Below are 22,067 nucleotides of genomic sequence, written 5' to 3' on the forward strand. Positions count from 1 at the left end.
CACAGAGAGAGAGACATAGCAAGAGAGACAGAGAGAGAGAGAGAGAGAAAGACATAGAGGAAGGGAAGGAGGGAGAGAAAGAGCAAAAAAGAGAGGAAGAAAGAAAGAGGGATGGAGAGAGAAAGAAGGGAAGGAAGGAAGAGAGAGAAAGAGAGAGAAATAGAGCGAAAGGGAGGAAGAGAGATTTTTTTTGTCCAAACTTTTCTTTAGCCCCCCCCCCCCCCCCTTCAATGTTCCCCAGGATTTTTAAAATATGAATAATGTGCCGCGGCTCAAAAAAGGTTGGGAAACACTGCCCTACACAACTAGACTTACTATCCTAGGTTTTAAAACCTTAGAACTACGTCACCTTAAACACAACCTAAACATAGCTCATAAAGTCATCTGCTACAATGTCCTTCCTGTCAACGACTACTTCAGCTTCAATCACAACACACGAGCACACAACTGATAGAAACTTGAAGTAAACCGCTCTAAAATCAACTGCAGAAAATACAACTTTAGTAACCGAGTAGTTGATGCATGGAACTCACTACCTGACTCATTGGTAACCCCCAAAACTTTACCCGTAGACTATCCATTGTTGACCTCTCCCGAATCCTAAGAGGTAAGGGGTGTGCATAAATGCACCAGAGTGACTTCCATCCCCTGTCCTAATGTTTCTCTTTTACTAGTATCATGCATATAAATATTATATCTTTGTATACCACCAATACGTACGTGACAAAACAAATAAAATTTAAAAATTTAAAAAAACTACTAGGTTACCATGTAGGCCTATAAGGCCCTACATGGCATCGGACCAGAATACCTACGGGACCACCTTCAGCCGCACGAGTTCCAGCGGCTGATTAAGTCCCATGAAGTCAGCCTTCTCTGGGTCCCGTCGACTAAACAATGTCGTCTGGCAGGACCCAGGGGAAGAGTCTTGTCTGTGGTGGCCCCAGCCCTCTGGAATCAGCTCCCCCCCGGAGATTCAAATTCCTCCACCCTTCCCATCTTCCACAAGATGTTAAACACCCACTTATGTCGCCAGGCATGGGGGGGGTCTGATTCCCCCCCCCTTTGCTGATTAGAATGGTATGATTGTGCAGTATTGATTATTTTTTAATATTAAAGGGTTTTAACTTCAGTTTTACTAATATTAGATTTGTACCACTGTTTATTGTATTTTATTATTGTCATGAGCCGCGCCGAGTCCTTGGAGAGGGGCGGCATACAAATCTAATTTATTTGTTGTTGTTATTATTATTAATTATTATTAATTATTATTAATTATTATTAATTATTTAATATTATTATTATTATTATTATTATTATTATTATTATTATTATTATTATTATTATTGTCGTATTTCATACAGTCGAGTTTGGAGCGGCCAGATTTTAAAAATCTTGCCCCCCTGTAACTTTCAGCCAGGTGAGCAAAGATACCCAGGATTTGCAGGATACCCCCCGTTATCCCTCCGGACATGAACGTAGAGATCTACACCAGGTTTTGCATCCCCATCCCACCCGCCGCCTCCTCCTCGTCCCCAGCAGTTCCCCCTCCAAACTTACCGAAGCCCGAGAAACCCATCGTAGCCGCCAGCTCCGGATCCGGTCCTGCCATCTGCTCGGCCTCTGAAAGGAGACAGAAACACTCAGCGCTCTTTCCTTGCAAGCCTTTGCGGAGGAGGGAAGAAGAAGAAGCAGCAGCCACCCACTCGCCACTCACCGTTCTCCATCTCGGGCTGCTGCATCCCCCAAAACGCAGGCTTAATAAAAACTCTGCCGGAGCCACTAGAAAAAAACCACAGAGAGGAAGCGGCGCTTTGGTAGAAGGGACCGCCTCCTTCCTTCGGAGAGTATAGAGGCGTCTAGTGGCCGGCGGGGCAAATAATGAGAGAGAGCGAGAGTTCAATTCAGTTTTACAGTCAAATTTGACCAAGGGAGCCAGTTTAGGTTAGCGATTAAGGCACCAGGCTGGAAACCGGTAAGCCGTCATTCACTCTCTGTGAGCCCTAGCAGGCAGACAATGGGAAATAGCTTCCAATGTAGGGATAAGTCCAAGTAGACACTAGGAGTTTTGTTTTGTTTTAAATATCGGTGCATCGAAAGACCAGGTGAATAGAATAGAATAGAATAAATCAAATAACATTTGAAGGACTGGGACCTCAGTAAAGCCTCCTGATCTTCTTAACAGTAAATAGAATAGAATAGAATTCTTTACTGGCCAAGTGTGATTGGACACACAAGGAATTTGTCTTTGGTGCATATGCTCTCAATGTACATAAAAGAAAATATACATTTGTCAAGAATCATGAGGTACAACACTTAATGATTGTCACAGGGATCAAATAAGCAATGAGGAAACAATATTAATAAAAATCTGAAGCATACAAGCAACAAGTTACAGTCATAAGTGGGATTAAAGGGGAAAATAATCATGGGGGAAATTGTCTATGTGATCACTGGAGTCTACTACTTGATGGCATTATAAGCAATCAAACATCAACTGGGAACAGATTTGTTTATGAACTTAACTCTGATTTCAGCACTAGTGTCAAAACAAAGATGATCTGTGCCGCCCTATAGACTTAACAAGACAGCCAGCCTGGTTTAAGAGGCTGTGAATGCTAATCTTATTTTATTTGGGTGATCCTGGACAGGTCATTCTTTTTCAGCTCTATGAAGGACACAATGGCAAATCACTTCCAAAATATCACCGAAGGAAAATACACTGCTCAAAAAAAAAAAAGGCAACATTCAAATAACATATCCTAGATCTGAATGAATGAAATATTCTCATTGAATCCTTTGTTCTGTACAGAGTTGAATGTGCACAACAGCAAGTGAAATTGATTGTCAAACAGTGTTGCTTCCTAAGTGGAGTTTGATTTCACAGGTTTGATTTACTTGGAGTTATATTGTGTTGTTTAAGTGTTCTCTTTATTTTTTTGAGCAGTGTACAAAGGAAGAAAAACCTCTCGAGAGGATGCGTGCATGAGATTTTGGCGATTTTTGCTTCTTGCGCATGTGCAGATGCGCAAGAACAGAAGCTGCACATGTAGTGCACCTGTAGTGGCGGTAATGGGAATCCGCCTCTGGTTGTAACTGTGACAAATGGTTATAAATCATATTTTTCAGTGCCGTTGTAACTTTGAACAGTCCCTAAACCAACTGTTGTAAGTCAGTCTATATCTATAATAGGGATATAGATAGTAAGGGCTATCTATATCTCCAAATCTGCATTGAATTAGCGTGAAGAGGAGCAGTATATTTCCACATGACATTCCAAGGGACCAACATCTGGGAATGACAGTTTTGCCTCCCCCGCTCCGCGCTCCTGTCAGTTTCCCGGGCTCTTCCGGGCAAGAAACACCAGCTCCCTTCAGCTTCGCCCCTCCAGTCAGAGTAAGAAGAAACTCTTATCCTCTCTTCGACCCGATAGACCGGAAGCGTGCCTTTGTGATTCCGCTCTAGGCTTTGCTCCTCACTGATCAGCCGCCGCTATGGGCGGGCAGACGTCGCTCTTCAGCAGCCCCGCCCTCCAGTCAGAGTAAGAGGGAACTCCTCTCCTCCCTTCGACCCGACAGGCCGGAAGCGTGCCTTTGTGATTCCGCTCTAGGCTTTGCTCCTCGCTGACCAGCCGCCGCGTTGGGCGGGCAAGTTAGCGTGCGTGCGGACGCGCGGGGGTTGCCGGGATTGCCCGCCAGGCGCCTTTAGTGGCCCGTGTTGGCCCTCTTGAGAGGATCGGATTTCCCCCCCGTCCATAGTCATGCCGGTTGCTCTGAACCTCGCGGCCGCCCCGGCCCTGCAAGAAGCCCTGGAAAACGCGGGGCGTATTATCGAGCGGCAGATCCAGGAAGACCGGTGCTACCCGGACCTCTCGGACCTGCTGAACGTGCCCGCGCCCGGTGAGGAATGCGCCTCGTTGGGAAGCGTCGGGCTTTTCCCTCTTGAGCGACTTCAGCGCCCATAATTCCCGGCGGTCATGCACACTGCCTAGGAATGCTGCCTGTAATCTTGTGCGAGGCTCCCGCTTTTTCCTGTCATTGCCTATTTTAGTGGCACCCCGTTTCAGTCTCTCTGACTGCGGGAATTAAATTGCTTAAAGACTGTATGACTGTACCTTATTGCTTGTAATTAATATTGATTGTTTCTTCATTGCTTATTTGACCCCTAGGACAATCATTAAGTAATTCTTGACAAATCTATATTTTCTTTTATGTACGCTGAGAGCATATGCACCAAAGACAAATTCCTTGTGTGTCCAATCACACTTGGCCAATAAAGAATTCTATTCTATTCTATTCTTCATTTGAAAGGTTCACAGCCCCTTCCAGATCCCCCTGGCAGTATTGCCTAATGGTTAAACTATCCATTCCTACCAACAGCAGTCTTGTCTGGACTGTTAAGGTTGCCTTGCCAGTGGCAAAAAAGTACAGGTAAACCTCGACTTGGCAATCACAATTGAACTCGCAATTAATATTGCTAAGTGGAAAAAAAATTTTTTTTAATGAATTTTGCCCGGTTTTACAACTTTTTTTTGGCCACGTTTCTTAAGTGAATCCCTGCAGTTATGAAGTGAATGTGGCTTCCCTATTGACTTGGCTGGTAGGAAGGTTGCAAAAAGGGGTTCGCATGATCTGGGGACCCTGCAAACCTTCATAAATATGAGTTGGAATAACTTTATTGTCATTTTGAATATACACTATAATCGGCTCACATTAAAATGAAATTTCGTTGCATACTGCTGAAACAGTTGTCCAGCATCCAAAGGTAAATTGCATGACAATGGGGGATGCTACGATGGTCATAAGTGTGAAAAATGGCCTTAAGTCACTTTTTTCAACTGTTGTAACTGAATGGTCACAAAATGAACTGTTGTAAATCAAGGATCGCCTGTATTCACATCAGGGTATTCAGCAAACCTGAAAAACAGGGAAATCAGGGAATTATCAGTGAAATATGTTTCAGTGAATCATAATTTCACTTTTTAAAACCTAAAGGGTTCAGTTAAATGAAAAGGTTTTCATTTGGCTTTGAAAAAGCAGTAATAATAAGCCTGTCGTTATTATTCAGCCAACCTGCCATATTTATATGATAGAAACATGTTCCAGATTTAAATTTCCTATTTTTAATAATGTATCCAAGCAGTTTCTAAGGAGATGGCAGCTACCTTTGGCTGATCTTGAGGTCAGTCACGGGGCAGTTCAAATCAGAATGGTTGATGGTTCAAATCATCTTTTTAAATCTAAATCCAAGGTTCTAGAGCAAAATAAGTGTCTAATAAAACGAGAGAAAACAAATTTAGTCAGTGGAAAGGCAGATCAAAGATTCAGTTCAGTTTTGCGTGAATTTCTCTAGCAAAAATGTAAAGGCATGCAGCCATTTTAAAAAATCAAAATATTCCAACCAAAAAATAAGAACAAAATCCACAGTCAAAACACAGTGCTTTCCAAAATAACTCATCTAATGTCTTGATCCCAATGTCTGAAGTAACCTGACTATGAAATCCTTTTAGAACATATATTTGGGCTGATGTTTCAGAAGGATCTAATCTTTTTTTAAAATATATATATTTTTGGAAGAATTGTCCACCTCCCCATTTCCCTCAGACTTTTCAGAGAGAACTTCTTAAAGGTCAGTAGACAAACAGAAACAGAACCAAAAAATACTGGGAAAATTACTTATGCATCAGAGATACACTTTGGCATAGCCGTATTTTTGTTGTGTTGTCTTCTTACGGGTTCTTTTTTTAAATTCCCCTTAATTACAGGTAGTCCCTCTGTTTCTGGCATATCAGATATGGATTATCCATTACAGGGGCCTGGCTTCCTTTCAATTCCCTGCCTTCCAGAAATCAGCTCAATCCGAAGAGTTCCTTTACCCCATGAACTTGTGGAACAATTTGGACGTATCCTCATTTTGATATTAGTGAAATGTTATGACACAAATTTTATCTCAAAAAAGGGAAAACCTATTAGAAAAGTATGTTTTTAAATTAATTTTGAAGGATTGAAAAATAGGTACTTTTTAAAAATTATAGTTAAAAATAAGGAATTTGTCCTGTGGGTAATTTTTCTTTCACTGGAAATAGACTTTAAAAGTTGCTTTTATTTAAATTTGTGCCAGGTAATGTTAAAACACTTAGCAGTTGAACATATGTGTAGCATAAAAAATGTAGTCTCAGGTTTGAGTGCCTAGCACAATATTGCAATCTGGATTTATGTAGTTGTCCTTATATCAGGCAATATCTTCTACATTCCATGTATTTATTCCTTAAATCTTGGTACCAGATATGCAGTGTAATTGTATGATGGGAGTGTTTCCTGAGATCAGTAGGGCATGGCTGACCATTGATAGTGACATCTTTATGTGGAATTATGAAGATGGGTATGTGTCAGGCCGAAGCCATTTTATTCGGGATCTTATGCTATTCTACTATGCATTTTCTATTGGGGGAGAATGGGGGAGTTATGGTTTGTATGAGCTGGGCGGAAACTATAACAAATTCTTTTTAGAAAGCCAAGGTAATCCTTTGTCTCTCTATACCTGCAGGGAAGGAGATGGGTAGACTCTGCCAGCATGGCAATAGAAAATTATTTATTTATTGTTTATTATTTACGGGACTGTCTTCTGCCTCATACTTCCCAGAGACCGGTTAGAGCCCACAGGGTTGGCCTTCTCCAGATCCCATCGGCCAAACAGTGCCACTTGGCGGGACCACGTGGGAGGACCTTCTCTGTGGTGGCTCCGGCTTTCTGGAACCAGCTATCTCTGGAGATCTGTACCGCCACTCACCCTCCTGTCCTTCTGGAAAGCCCTAAAAACCTGGCTTTGCCAGCAGGCCTGGGACCATTGAGCAATAGCATCTAGCTCTGGCCCAGAAGTATGAATACTGTACATTTATTAAACAGGGTTTTAAATATTGTATATTGTTGTATTATGTATGCCACACAGAATCTGAAAGGAGTTGGACAGCTCACAAATCCAATAAATTAAATCAAATTAAATTAAATTGGACAACTTGATGGACTTGTGGGTGTGGGTGAACCAGGGGGTGAAACCAGGGAGATTTCAGATTCCGGCTTCACCCAGATTGCCAACATGGCTCTATTAATAAATTAGAACTTTGAGGAATACTTTGCCTTGTAGTCTGATTTAATTTTGGTTGCTATTTGGAACCCTGACACAACCAAATCTCCAATAGTATGTAGATGAGGAATTTGTATCTTGGAATGAATGTATATTTGTGTACATGTGTACATACACGTACAAGATATTTGACTCATAATTGTCCGTGATATGTATATATGATTTGCATAAAAATCAAAATGTTACACTTATCAGTTCTAGTTCAGGATCCTTGAGAAAGACATCCTAAATCTCTTTTATATTTTAATACAGCTTTCTTGTGTTGCTTCTTATAGGGGAGACCTTGCTTATTTTGATGGGCTCAGTGAAACCATTCTTGCAGTTGGATTAGTGAAACCAAAAGCAGGTAAAATATTATATAAGAAAGCCCATCTAGGGACAGGGCACAGAATGGGTTGTTCTTATTTTTGGAGAGAACAAACCTTTCCCCAGACCTGCCCATGTCTCAACAACACTCCGCGGCCTGCACTGGCTGCCGATCAATTTCCGGTCACAATTCAAAGTGTTGCTTATGACCTACAAATCCCTACATGGCATCGGACCAGAATACCTCTGAGACCGCCTTCTGCCACACGAATCCCAGCGGCCGATTAGGTCCCACAGAGTTAGCCTTCTCCGGGTCCCATCGACTAAACAATGTCGTCTAGCAGGATCCAGGGGGAGAGCCTTCTCTGTGGCGGCCCCAGCCCTCTGGAACCAACTCCCCCCAGAGATTAGGACTGCCCCCACCATCCTCGCCTTTCGTAAGTTATTAAAAACTCATTGTTGCCACCAGGCATGGGAAAACTAACACACACCCCACTTGTCAAGGTTAATGTATGGTTTGATTGGTTGTGTGATTATTTTATTTTATTATAAGAGTTTTAAATTGTATTTTAAAATTGGATTTGTACACTGTTTGTGTTGTTGTGAGCTGTCCCGAGTCCTCGGAGAGGGGCGGCATACAAATCTAATAAATTATTATTATTATTATTATTATCATCATCATCATCATCATTGTTATTTATTTGGTATTTGTAAAAAAAAATAGAAATACCCGTGTTTCCCCAAAAATAAGACCCTGTCTTATATTTTTTTTGAACCCTGAAATAAGCACTTGGCCTTATTGCCATGTACTTAAAAGCTCAATAGGGCTTATTATCAGGGGGGGGTTTATTATAGGGGAAATAGGGTAGAAATTGTGCTTCATGGACATAGTCTAATAAAATAATTAGACTAACATAGCAGACTCTTCTGTCTTCTCCTGAACATGGAAGCATAGCATTCTTACAGCATGAAAGAGTATCTGAAAGTAGCAAGAACAATATAAAGAAACCATGGTTTGTTGGTTTGGGTTTTGTCAGTGTTAAGAGGGGTGTTCTCTGGTTTCTGGCCACAGAAGGTTTTTACAGCACACTTGGAAGTGGCAAATCAGGCTGAACTAATAGGGATAATTCTTGGCACTGGACCAGAATATCTCTGAGACCGCCTTCTGCCGCACGAATCCCAGCGACCGATTAGATCCCACAGAGTGGGCCTTCTCCGGGTCCCGTCAACCAAACAATGTTGGTTGGAGGGCCCCAGGGGAAGAGCCTTCTCTGTGGCGGCCCCGACTCTCTGGAACCAACTCCCCCCAGATATTAGAACTGCCCCTACTCTCCTTGCCTTTCGTGAGCTCCTTAAAACCCACCTTTGTCGTCAGGCATAGGGGGAACTGAGACATCTCCCCCGGGCATATACAATTTATGCATGGTATGTTTGTATGTATGTTTGCTTAGTACATGGGTTTTTAAAAAATATTTTAAATTACAATTTAGATTTGTCATGAATTGTTGTATTTTGTTGTGAGCCGCCCCGAGTCTGCGGAGAGGGGCGGCATACAAATCTAAATAATAAATAAATAAATAATTCTGCAGCTCTGTCCATGTGAGAAAAAAGCCAGCAACTTCAAGTATTTCCAAATAAGCCTTAAAGCTTTGTTCACCACGTCATGTGAACTTTTGATAGTACTGTATACATCAGTCGAGCGGCACAAATCAATGCCTCTCTTCTAGTCATTAAAGCAAACCCATCCCATCAGGGTTGTGTGTGTCTGCTTTGTAAGCTTATCCCAGTTGCCTTTACATATGTGTTTCAAACCAAAGGGGTTAGAAGCATATGTGCATATGGAAGTAGTTCATAGCAACTTTCCAAACAGCCATACAAACTCGACTGATAGAGGGGGAAAAGGCTTTTTAAACACTTCCATGCATTACAGTGTACCTCTTTTAAATGAGTTATACGGCCCTATAAATCAGCCTGATTGAAGTTCAATTGCCGGGATCTCCCCCAGAATAGAAAATTAATAGTTACAAGACTTACAATACTATTTCAGGCTACCAGGTGTTATGAAAGTTCCCTTTGTCAAACCAGTGTGTGGTATTTGAGTCCTCATTTTAATTTTGTTTAGAGACCACTATCTATTTATAGACTTGGATAATATTTTTGTTAGTGAAAAACTGATATATGGACACATTTTCTTATATTATTTGCAGGAATCTTTCAGCCACATATACGGCACTTGCTGGTTTTAGCTACTCCTGTGGATATAGTTATTTTAGGACTGAGCTATACTACCTTGCAAGCAGGTAGGTTGAATGTATATCCTTTCTGTACGCCACCCAGAGATGGGCAGGCCTATAAATTTTTATCTATCCATCCATCCATAATCTGGAGAAGTACCAGGTTCTGAACTAGAGGGTATGTGGAAAGTCAAGGCTAAAGTCGCAAGGGTAGGCATAAGGTTGACTCAGCCTTCCATCCTTCCGAGGTGGGTAAAATGAGGACCTGGATTGTGGGGGCAATAGCCTAGCTCTGTTAAAAAAAGTGCTATTGCTAACATGTTGTAAGCCGCCCTGAGTCTAAGGAGGAGGGCGGCATAAAAATCGAATAGATAGATAGATAGATAGATAGATAGATAGATAGATAGATAGATAGATAGATAGATAGATAGATAGATAGATAGAAAGATTAGATTAGATTAGATTAGATTAGATTAATAGATAGATAGATAGATAGATAGATAGATAGATAGATAGATAGATAGATAGATAGATAGATAGATAGATAGGAAGCATTCAGGACTGTGATCCCTAATCTGGGAGAGTGGCACCAGCAGATCCCAGGAATGCCATCAGAACTTTGAGTTCGGAATAACTAAGATACTATGCAGAATCCTGAAATTCCCATGCAGAATCCTGGTAGAGGACCAGAGATTGAGGAAGATGCATACCAGCCAAAGGGATGTTTTGGCTTGTTTTGAATTAAATGTTGCTGCCTTTAGCATAGGATAGAAATTTGACATGCGAAAATATGTATTAATACAGACGTTGGTCTTAAAATTGTTTCTGCAACTTAATAGCAGATGGTTGGATTAAACAATTGCTGAAGTCTCTTCCAGCCCTCTGATTTTGTTTTTCTAACTTTTCCGTGGGTTATTGAAAGAAAATAAGACTTAATAATTTCTAGTACAGTGGTATCTCTACTTAAGAACGCCTCTACTTAAGAACTTTTCTAGATAGGAATCGGGTGTTCGAGATATTTTTGCCTCTTCTTAAGAACCATTTTCTGCTTAAGAACCTGAGCCCGGAAAAATTTCCCAGAAAATTTGAGAGCGGCATGAAGGCCCGGCCAGTTTCCTGCCATTCCCCCTGGATTTCTCTCTCTGGCGCAGTGTATGGGAAGCAGCCTCGCACGGGTGTATGGGAGGCACATGCTCCTCCTTACTGCCTCAGAGTCCCTCTTTAAAAAAAAAAAAGCCTTAAAGTTTTGGATTTTTTTGATTCCCCTCACCTCACCTTCTTCCTTCGGCAGCGACTGTCCTCCTCTTCCTCCTCCTCCTACCCAAATTCCGAGCTTTTCTTTCCTAATGGGTTTGTTTTTACATTGATTCCTATGGGGAAAATTGCTTCTTACAAACCTTTCTATTTAAGAACCTGGTCACGGAACGAATTAAGTTCTTAAGTAGAGGTAGCACTGTACATAGATGAGATTCTTCATGAATTTTTGGAACAACTTTACTGTAGTATCAAGGTGTTTAAACAAGCCAAACAATAATGATTTATTTTGTCTCGTCAGGCTCCGGAACCATCAATGATAGTATGTCTGGTGGAATGCAGCTTCTCCCTGACCCCCTTTACTCACTTCCTACTGATAACACGTATCTGCTTACTATAACCTCTTCTGAAAATGGGCGTATTTTTACGGCTGGCAAGGATGGTTGTCTGTATGAAATTGCTTACCAGGCAAGTCAAGTTTGAAGTTGCATTTCTTCAGCTTAAAATCAGAAATTGCTGCATTTTTAAATATAAGAATCATAGCAGAAAAGGTTAGAATATTTTTTTTATTGTAGTAAAGGACAGTGCTAAGAGATTATCACCAGTAAATTTTTTCAGTGACTTTATATTTAATCTTTAGATGTTTGTCAATTATGAAACATTTAGAAATATCTAAAGTATCTAAATATCAATAGCTGCTCTAATAGATTTCAGTGAGATTTAACTGCTTTTTGTTGCACAAATGTTATCACATATACAGAGAATTAGAGATGTGGCAGTAACAAGATAGATTTATAAAATAAATAAACTTCAAGTTTGCAAACATATCTTTGATAAGAATGAACTGTGCTTAAAAATTACTACTTAATGCCCACAGTGGAAGAATGGCTTGTAAGTAGATGGAATTGGTGAAATTTGACAGCCCTTATTACAAAAGAGAAAAGAATGATTAATGATAGTTGGAAGATCCTATTGGACTTTTTGCATGATACTTTACATTGTTTATATAACTAATTTATTTTTATTTTTGTAGGCAGAAGCAGGCTGGTTCAGTCAGCGCTGTAGGAAGATCAATCATTCAAAGGGCACCCTTTCTTTTCTTGTTCCATCTTTACTGCAGTTCACGTTCTCAGAAGATGGTAGGTGATAAATTATCTATAGCAGGAGTCTCCAACCTTGGCAACTTTAAGGCTTATGGACTTCAATTCCCAGAATTCCACAGCCAGCTTTGCTATTGCTGGCTGAGGAATTCTGGGAGTTGAAGTCCACAAGCCTTAAAGTTGCCAAGGTTGGAGACCCCTGATCTATAGTAACAATAAAACATAAATGCATAGAGAACACAATAATGTGCATGGACCATCTTTTCCAACTAACTTGATTTTATTTTACATCCTAAATTATTACTATAACAGTTTAATTATTTTTAACGTAATAAAACTAAAATCCTTGGATAATTATTCTGAGTTTGGATACTTTTCAGACTTGCTAGGCAATTGATTTAGAAAAGCGAAGCATTTCATATTATTAAAAAATATTTTTATTCAAGTAATCTCCAGCCCTTCGACAAATAATTATGAATTTTAAAATTAATTTTATAGATCCCGTTGTTCAAATAGCCATTGACAACTCCCGAAACATTTTATATACACGCTCTGAAAAAGGGGTGATACAGGTAGGACTTTTAGATTTTCTGATTATTTGTGGTTTCTTATGTTACACATTTTCAGTACGATGCATGTTGTTTTTATGCCTTAAGTCCATTGAAACTAATGCAGAATTGAGGGTAGAAACGTATGCACCTTATGCATTTGCTACAGGCACTTCTACCATGCCTCCTGATGCTTTTTATATATTTTTATGCTCTTCCCATCTCTTGACCTTTCATTTGCAAGACTTGCCTGCAATACAACAATCCCACGTTTGCTGGGTCCTTAATCCTGAATGTCCCCTTTCCTTTGGTCCCGTTAGTTAGTTAGTTAGTTAGTTAGTTAGTTAGTTAGTTAGTTAGTTAGTTAGTTAGTTAGCATGGCATTGGACCAGATTAACTCCGGAACCGCCTGCTACCGCACGAATCCCAGCGACCGATAAGATCCCACAGAGTTGGCCTTCTCCGGGTCCCGTCGACTAAACAACGTCGTTTAGCGGGCCCCGGGGGAAGAGCCTTCTCTGTGGCGGCCCCGGCCCTCTGGAACCAACTCCCCCCGGAGATTAGAACTGCCCCCACCCTCCCTGTCTTTCGTAAACTACTCAAGACTCATTTATACCGCCAGGCATGGGGGAGTTGAGATAGCCCTTCCCCCTAGGCCAGGGATCCCCAAACTTGGCAACTTAAAGACTTGTGGACTTCAACTCCCAGAATTCTCCAGCCAGCTTTCTGGGAGTTGAAGTCTGGGAGAATTCTGGGAGTTGAAGTCCACAAGTCTTCAAGTTGCCAAGTTTGAAGACCTCTGCCCTAGGCCATTACAAGTTATGCATGGTATGTTTGTGTGTATGTTTGGTTTTCTAATAGGGGTTTTTAGTTGTTTTTTATTGTTGGATTGTAGATGTTGTGTTTATTGTTGTTGTTAGCCGTCCCGAGTCTACGGAGAGGGGCGACATACAAATCCAATAAATTATTATTATTATTGTTTGTTAGTTAGTTAGTTAGTTAGTTAGTTAGTTAGTTAGTTAGTTAGTTAGTTAGTTAGTTAGTTAGTTAGTTGTGCCAATGCCTGTTCTTTCGCACAGTACCTGCATACATTTAATTCAAGAATTTTTCACATACTTTCCTCCACTGGGCCATGTAGCATGGGTACTGCCTTTCTGTTGAGTACTACATACGAGCAACACTTTGCAACGTGGAATTAATGATAGGCGATTTTATTTTAAATCCACTAAAAACAATATAATTAAATTACAGGTTTATGATTTAGGTCCTGATGGCCAAGGGATGGCGAGAATTGCTTCTGTTTCTCAGAATGCTATTGTTTCTGCAGCTGGAAGAATTGCCAGGTAAATTATGTGACCTAAGATGATGCGCTTATGGACCCAACTGTTTTTATTTGAGATTATTTTGTTTTCACGAAATACTTCAGCCGCCCTTTTGGATTTTTTTTTTTTAAGGACCATCGACCGTTCTGTGTTTAAACCAATTGTCCAGATTGCAGTGATTGAAAATTCTGAGTCTATAGATTGTCAGTTACTGGCAGTCAGTCATGCAGGTAGGAATTTAGTACTCTATCTTATTTGTCTAGCATGTGATTGTGAAAAGTATAGCATGTGTAAGACTTTTGCATCCTACTTGGGTTGGCCATTGTAATGTTTTGTAGGAAAGGCTTTGGGGAAATGGCCAAAAAAAACCTGCCTAGGGAACAGTCAGATAAGAAACTATTATCAGATAAGAAATCGTAAGAGCGAGGTGGCGCAGCAGGTAGAGTGCAGTACTGCAGGCCACTAAAGCTGACTGTAGGTGAGTGGTTCAAATCTCATCACCGGCTCAAGGTTGACTCAGCCTTCTATCCTTCCGAGTTGGGTTAAATGAGGACCCGGATTGTGGGGGCAATATGCTGGCTCTGTTAAAAAGTGCTATTGCTAACATGCTGTTATGCCCTTTGTTAAAAGGGCACTATAAATGAACATTTATTATTATTAATATGGAAATATTCAATATTTAATACTTTAGTAAATGTTGAAGTATTCAGTATTTAATACTTCAGAATATGCTATCGCTAATATGTTGTAAGCCGCCCTGAGTCGTAAGGATAAGGGCGGCATAAAAAATTGAATAAATAAATAAACTCTGTAGCCTGTAGCTGGACAATGGGTAGGGCAAGGGGCTCTGAGGGAACCCTGCCTAGTTTCTAAAGGAAACAGCAGGAAAATTGTTCTTTCAGACCTGCAAGATTTATGTCAGTCTTGCTAGGTAGAGACAGGAAATATATGATTAGATGAGCTAATTGTATTTTAATGTAATGCTACATTAACACACTCTTGCACAAGGGAAATTAAGTGGCAAGGCACCTAGAAAAAATATAAGAGAGACAGTGAATTCATTTTGAGAGGCCGGGGAAAATATCTAGCAAGAGGTGGAGGCAGGAAGCTCTTTAAAGAAAGGGTGCTTAAGCTAAACTCTGGCCATAAAGCAAAGTTCTACAGTGACTATTGGGTATTTCAGCAGAAATCACAAGAATGGTTCCAGCTGTTTAGAGGTGCTACGTTCCAACATCTGTTCACCATATGATTTGGGCCATTCTTGATAATATGAGATATCTCCCCCAGCCTTTCTCTGTAACATCGTCCTACTTTCGAAAAATATCTAACACAATTTTGATCTTCCTTCATCTTTGTGTAATTGATTTCTTTCTTCACCCTGCTACAATCCACATAACGACTGTTGTACTTTGTATATTTTAAAGAGTGAAAAATAATTACTTCATCTATCCCAATGGAATGTAGATGTAAATCTCATTTCTGCAGTATTAATGTTATGAAAACCGTTAATTAATGAAATCTCTGTGGCTTATACGTATTTCTGTCAAACCTATTAGCATTACTAACTTACAATCACACCTTTTTTCCTGCAGGTGTACGGATGTATTTTAGTGTATGTCCATTTAAGCATCCTTTTGCTCGCCCTTCAACTTTAACGTTAATTCATATCCGCCTACCTCCAGGATTCTCTGCAGCTTCTAATGTGGAAAAGCCATCAAAAGTTCACCGAGCTTTATACAGCAAAGGTAAATCTTTTAAGAAGGCAAATCTTCATTTTTGTAAATCAAGTAGAGTAGGGGTAAATAACATTTGAAGGATTGGGACCTCAGTACAGCCTCCTGATCTTCTTAACAGTGAATAGAATAGAATAGAATTCTTTACTGTCCAAATGTGATTGGACACACAAGGAATTTGTCTTGGTGCATAAGCTCTCAGTGTTCATAAAAGAAAATACAGTGATACCTCATCTTACAAACGCCTCGTCATACAAACTTTTCGAGATACAAACCCGGGGTTTAAGATTTTTTTGCCTCTTCTTACAAACTATTTTCACCTTACAAACACACCGCCACCACTGGGATGCCTCGCCTCCGGACTTCCATTGCTAGTGAAGCACCTGTTTTTGTGCTGCTGGGATTCCCCTGAGGCTCCCCTCCATGGGAAACACCACCTCTGGGCTTCCGTGTTTTTGCAATGCTGCAGGGGAATCCCAGCAGCGCAAAAAACAGGTGCCTCGCTGGCAACTGAAGTCCAGAGGTGGGGTTTCCCAGCGAGGGGAGCCTCAGTAAAATCGCAGCTTCGCAAAAACACAGAGGTCTGGATGTGGGGTTTTGAGGACTTCGGTGTTTTTGTGATGCTGCGATTTCACTGATGCTCCCTTCACTGGGAAACCCCACCTCCGGACTTCCGTTGTCAGCAAAGCTCGTTTTTGTGATGCTGGGATTTCCCTGCTGGGATTCCCCTGCAGCATCGCAAAAACACAGAAGTCCGGAGGTGGAGTTTCCTGTGGAGGGGAACCTCAGGAGAATCCCAGCAGTGCAAATACGGGCGCTTCGGCTGGCAAAAGGGGTGAATTTTGGGCTTGCACGCATTAATCGTTTTTCCATTGATTCCTATGGGAAACATTGTTTCGTCTTACAAACCTTTCACCTTAAGAACCTCGTCCCGGAACCAATTAAGTTTGTAAGACAAGGTATCACTGTATACATTTGTCAAGAATCATGAGGTACAACACTTAATGATTGTCATAGGGGTCAAATAAGCGATGAGGAAACAGTCAATATTAATTAAAATCTTAGAATGCAAGCAACAAGTTACAGTCATACAGTCCTAAGTGGGAGGAAATGGGTGATAGGAATGATGAGAAAAAACTAGTAAGTTTTTTTGCAAAAGATGCCATACACAAAACATTCCAAGCATGGAAAACTAGTTTCTTGTGGTCCTTGTCTAGACAAAAATCTTTGACCCAGATATGTGCCTGAGACAAAGGTTTTGGAGCAGAGCAAGAACAGAAAAATCCTGGAATATTGATGAGTGGTGGTGGTAGAAAAACCAAAAGAAGACACTGCAAGGCTGGAGAGGGGAGGACGATGTAGGCTAGCTGCTTGGATATGATACTTTTGGGCCTCGGTGGGGATGGTAAAGTAGGCCTCCTCTTCCTACAAGGACTGTCCAAACTTTTTTGGTTTAAATTCAGAACAATTCAAGTTTTTGTTTTGCTTCTCTGCTTGGCAGAAACATGGTTCTTTTGATGTGAAGCCAGAAAAAAATATATTTCTCATTACCTAAGCACCTATAAACAAAAAGCTTTCTGGGCACATCTTTGAAAGTTGTGGAGCTAACTTTTAAAGTTTATTTTTAAATGTATGTCTGTTTAGTATTTAAGGAAGCAAATTGTGGAGGGAGAACAGACCAGCTTTGGAGGCAAAACATTTCCACTTCCCCAAATTGACATTTAGCCAGAAAGTAGTGGTTAAGTTATCTGAATTTAAGTTGCTTGGGTGTGGGATCAAGGATGAAAATAGAGGTTTTCCATTTCAATTTTTGAGATGTTGGGGAGAAAACCCCAAGATAAATATTTGGGGGGGGGGATATACAAGTCACAGGTTACCAACCCCTGTAAAGTTTTGTCTCAGAGAGTGAAAAAATAATTTCAGATTTCATTTCAATATTTGAATCTACCAGATTCTGAGAAAATAAACAGATGAGGTCACAATGAAAAATTCCAAAATCCTTATATACACATACAGTCTATTAAACTGTTCCTTTTCAGTGCAAGCCACGTTATGGAAAGTATGGAAAAGAGTAATTGGCAGGACAGAAGGGTTATAAAAAGAACTCTTACTAAATGTAAACCCATTCACATCTGCATACCTCCCTGTTCTTGGAAACTTATTTCTACTTTATCCATGTATCACTTCATGTAATCGTTTTTGTGAAAAGAATGTAGTGTTGATCAAGACAAATTCCTTGTGTGTCCAATCACACTTGGCCAATAAAGAATTCTATTCTATTATATTGAAGAATGAAACTATTAATAAGAAAATATTACGCTATCCTGAGATGGACTTATTATAAGATGGAACACAAATCAACTTGGACAAGAGTTTAAGATTCTGTTTTTCAGGTTACTATAAGGGCATTCTTTAAATTCTTGCTGCCCTGCTTCTTGACCTGGCTTACTGTACCTCAAGAGGACTAGCATCAATCTTAAAAAGGATATAATCCTTTCAGCCTATTTATTTACTTGGTCCCATAATCATTTCTTTCCTCTTGATGACCAAGGGTTCTTTGTACCGGTAACTAACTTTTGCACCCAATCCAAAGTTCTTATCCAAAAAACATCAACTAACTTGTTTACAACTAAGTACAAATTCTCAGAGTTTCCAGCACTCTTCGTCTTACAAGATGCTAAGTATAGCTGTGCACAAAAAAGTACTTGATGTTTGAGTGATGAATCTGCATTTAATTGTCATTCTATAATATAATCTGGTACAGCACAGGCTCGGTGAAGAATGCAGCTTTTCTGTTTTCAAAGTATATTTAGAAATCAGAAGCAGGAATTTTTATATTTAAAAAGTTAGCGATAATTTGGTATGGGAATTCAGATTTAAATGAAACTAAAACTGGATAATTAACTTAGTAATTAGAGGGATATTAAACACTACCTACCCACAGTAGTTTCCTCTTTTTCCAGTGTGTAAAACTAAATATTATTTTCCTGCCAGGTATTCTCCTAATGGCTGCTTCAGAAAATGAAGATAATGATATCCTATGGTGTATTAATCACGATTCTTTCCCTTTCCAAAAACCAATGATGGAAACCCAGGTAATTTTTCATTGAAAGCAGCATTTGTTAATAGAGAATCTACATTTTCTTTCATCTTGATCTTTCTTAATTTGCTTGTTCACTTTTCCTGCTGCTCAGGTTCATTGCAATCTATTTGACATCAACTTTCTTCCAGTGCAGTAGCCACATCCCTGATTATGAATATTATTCATTCATTCATTCATTCATTCATTCATTCATTCATTCATTCATTTGACTTCTATGCCGCCCAATCCCGAAGGACTCAGGACTCCCGAATAGGTCTCCCTTTTGCTAATGTGTGTGTCTGTGATTGTTGACGATTGCCTGATGAAAAAGGTCTTATCATTCAGCTCTGGTTTAAAAGGGGTTTTAAGAAAGTGAAGAAAAAGACATCTATTAAGAGCTATTGACCTTTATTCAGAGACCAGAATCGCTTTGTGTAGTGAGATAGGTCAGTGTTTTTCAACCAGTGTGCTGTGGCCGGTGTGCTGTGAAGCTCAGAGAGAGAAAGAAAACGAGAGAGAGAAAGAAAGAGAGAGAGAAAAAGAGAAAGAAAGAGCAAGAGAGAGAGAAAGCAAGCAAGAGAGAGAAAAAGAAAAAGAGAGAAAGAAAGCAAGAGAGAGAGAAAGAAGCAAGAGAAAGAGAACAAGAGAGAAAGAAAGCAAGAGAGAAAGAAAGAAAGGAAGAGAGAAAGAGGGAGGGAGGGAGAGAGAAAGAGCAAAAAAGAGGAAAGAAGGAAGAGAGAAAGAAAGGGATGGAGAGAGGGGGGGGGAAAGGGGAAGGGAGAGAAAGAGGGAGGGAGAGATAAATAGAGCGAAAGGGAGGAAGAGAGAGAATTTTTTTGTCCAAACTTTTTTTAGCCGCCCCCCCCCCCCCTCAATGTGCCCCATGGTTTTGTAAATGTAAAAAATGTGCCGCGGCTCAAAAAAGGTTGAAAATCACTGAGATAGGTGACACATCAATGTCATAAATAAATAAATTTACCTTTGGTGGACCAGACAATTGAATTGTACGTCATGCTTTACATTTTATTTCAGACAAAAACAGCTGTCGATGGGCATTCTTGGGCACTTGCTGCCATCAATGAACAAAACGTTCCTAAGATTGTAACACCATTGAACAAAGAATTAATTCCAATAACAGATTACCCTATGGTTGTGCAACAACATATGTTACCGCCAAAGAAATTTGTTCTGCTGTCAGCACAGGTAGGCAGTACTTCCTGTTTCTGTGAGTAATCTAACCTTGTTTGTGTGCGTGTGTTTCTATTTCATATGCTATAAAATGCTAAGAAGTAAACTTCAATAGTGAGAAATGAAACACTAGTCCTCCATAGGATCACTTTCAGAATCATTTCATCTCTCTATTTAGAAGGCACAGTTCCATAGCGATTATTGATCCAATATGAAGTTGTTTTGACATTTTCCATTTAGCTTCATTGAAAAATACAATGGGAAGGAATAGTGTTATGTGCAGGACTCATCTATATTATCAATTTCTGTAGTAGTACGCTACTGCTGTTTTGTGCGTATGTATGTGTATAGATAGATAGATAGATAGATAGATAGATAGATAGATAGATAGATAGATAGATAGATAGTACATACATACATACATAGATAGATACATACATAGATACATAGATACATAGATAGATACAAAGATAGATACATAGATACAAGGGGATAAAAAAGAAGTTGAATGAAAACATTATCTAAAATTAGAACCCCATTAAAAAGTTATTTAAAAAGGCAGTCACAGTCATACACATGCACACCATTCATACACTTAGCCATCAAGGATGTAAATTTATGTCCCCCAGGCCTGCCACAAAGCAAGGTTTTTGTGGCCTTATAAAAAGGCCAGCAGGGTGGGAGCAGTACGGACATCGGGCAGAAGTTGGTTCCATAGAGCCGGGGCAGCCACAGAGAAGTCCCTCTCCCATAGTCCCGCCAAGCTGCATTGCTTAGTCGACGGGCCCCGGCAGAGGCTAACTCTGAGCTCTTATTGGTCTCTGGGAGGTATGCAGCAAGAGACGGTCCTGTCTCTATACTGGGCTTCCCTGAAAATAAGACCCTGTTTTATATATTTTTTTGAACCCCGAAATAAGTGCTTGGCCTTATTTTAAGGAAGTGTGTGTCTTATTTTCCTTCCCCCTTACCAGTATGAGGCGGGGAGGGGTGAGCGACCACTCGTACCAGCTTCCTGAAGGGTCACAGCATGCCACCCCAACATTTACGAAACAGCTGATTAGCGGGTGCCAGTAACCGTGGCCGCTTCTGCAGCCAATTGCAGCTGCAATAGAAGCCGGAGGCCAAGCGACACACCCCACATGCCTTGCACCCTCCTTACCAATAGTAAGTCACAGCAGGTAATTCCATCCATGGAACAGCTGTCTCGTGGGTGTCACTCCAGCCGACGCCTCCAGCAAGCGTGGCCGTTTTTGCCAGCGATTGCAGCCATAAAAGCAGCAGGAGGTCAAGTGATGTGCCCCATGCGCCTGCCTGCCCAAGGGTACTGTAGCAGCAAAAAATAGAGGACAGGCTCAAAATACAGAAATATCTAGACAGATAAATACTATGGGCCCACACTAACAACATGATGTTCAACGTCGACAAGAGCAAAGTCCTTCACCTTGGTAAAAAAAAACCTAGACACACATACAACCTGGGAGAAACCCCACTTAGCAGTAGTGACTGCGAAAGAGATCTTGGAGTCTTGGTGGATAATCAACTAAACATGAGCCAGCAATGTGCAGCAGCGGCCAAAAAAGCCAACACTATCCTAAGCTGCATCAACAGGGGGAAACACTCCAAGACCAGGGAAGTATTAATACCACTCTACTACGCCCTGGTCAGATCACATCTGGAGTATTGCATCCAGTTCTGGTCACCACACTTCAAAAGAGACATTGAAACTCTGGAGAAGGTGCAGAAAAGAGCAACCAAAATGATCAGTGGTCTAGAAACCAAGACTTATGAAGAGAGATTGCGGGAACTGGGCATGGATAGCCTAGAGAAAAGGAGGGCCAGAGGGGACATGATAGCTGTATACAGGTATTTGAAGGGTTGCCACAGAGAGGAGGGGGCCACTCTATTCTCCAGAGCACCAGAGGGCCGGACGAGGAACAATGGCTGGAAGCTGACCAAGGAGACATTCAACCTACAAGTAAGGAAGAACTTCCTGACGGTCAGAGCGATCAACCAGTGGAACAACCTGCCTGCGGAGGTTGTGAACTCCCCAACTCTGGACACTTTCAAGAGGAGATTGGACTGCCATTTGGCTGGGGTGCTTTAGGATTCTTGCTGAGGCGGGGGGTTGGATTTGATGACCTGCATGGTCCCTTTCAA

General features: G+C 40.7%; 2 protein-coding genes across 3 annotated transcripts in view; one reads left to right on the forward strand and one right to left on the reverse strand.

Moving 5' to 3' along the window:
* Positions 1–1,829, reverse strand: part of WDR70 (WD repeat domain 70) — a 181,926-nt gene extending 180,097 nt beyond the window's left edge. The window contains exons 1-2 of the mRNA XM_070743427.1: positions 1,718–1,829; positions 1,561–1,623 (exon numbers count right to left, since the gene is read on the reverse strand). Of these exons, the coding sequence (XP_070599528.1) occupies positions 1,561–1,623; positions 1,718–1,742 (88 nt within the window). The 5' untranslated portion in view covers positions 1,743–1,829. The remainder of the gene's footprint in view (positions 1–1,560; positions 1,624–1,717) is intronic.
* A 1,825-nt stretch (positions 1,830–3,654) lies between these two features.
* Positions 3,655–22,067, forward strand: part of NUP155 (nucleoporin 155) — a 51,507-nt gene continuing 33,094 nt past the window's right edge. The window contains exons 1-13 of one of the 2 annotated variants that reach the window (XM_070743430.1): positions 3,655–3,899; positions 5,765–5,902; positions 6,285–6,381; positions 7,419–7,489; positions 9,657–9,749; positions 11,239–11,405; positions 11,971–12,076; positions 12,536–12,609; positions 13,837–13,928; positions 14,040–14,137; positions 15,500–15,652; positions 18,635–18,735; positions 19,755–19,925. In XM_070743430.1, coding sequence (XP_070599531.1) covers positions 3,761–3,899; positions 5,765–5,902; positions 6,285–6,381; positions 7,419–7,489; positions 9,657–9,749; positions 11,239–11,405; positions 11,971–12,076; positions 12,536–12,609; positions 13,837–13,928; positions 14,040–14,137; positions 15,500–15,652; positions 18,635–18,735; positions 19,755–19,925 — 1,500 coding nt within the window. In that variant the 5' untranslated portion in view covers positions 3,655–3,760. Of the gene's footprint in view, positions 3,900–5,764; positions 5,903–6,284; positions 6,382–7,418; positions 7,490–9,656; positions 9,750–11,238; positions 11,410–11,970; positions 12,077–12,535; positions 12,610–13,836; positions 13,929–14,039; positions 14,138–15,499; positions 15,653–18,634; positions 18,736–19,754; positions 19,926–22,067 lie in introns of both variants that reach the window. The other variant, XM_070743429.1, reaches the window with a different exon arrangement.

This window comes from Erythrolamprus reginae, chromosome 2 (genome assembly GCF_031021105.1).
Source record: "Erythrolamprus reginae isolate rEryReg1 chromosome 2, rEryReg1.hap1, whole genome shotgun sequence".
NCBI lineage: Eukaryota > Metazoa > Chordata > Lepidosauria > Squamata > Dipsadidae > Erythrolamprus > Erythrolamprus reginae.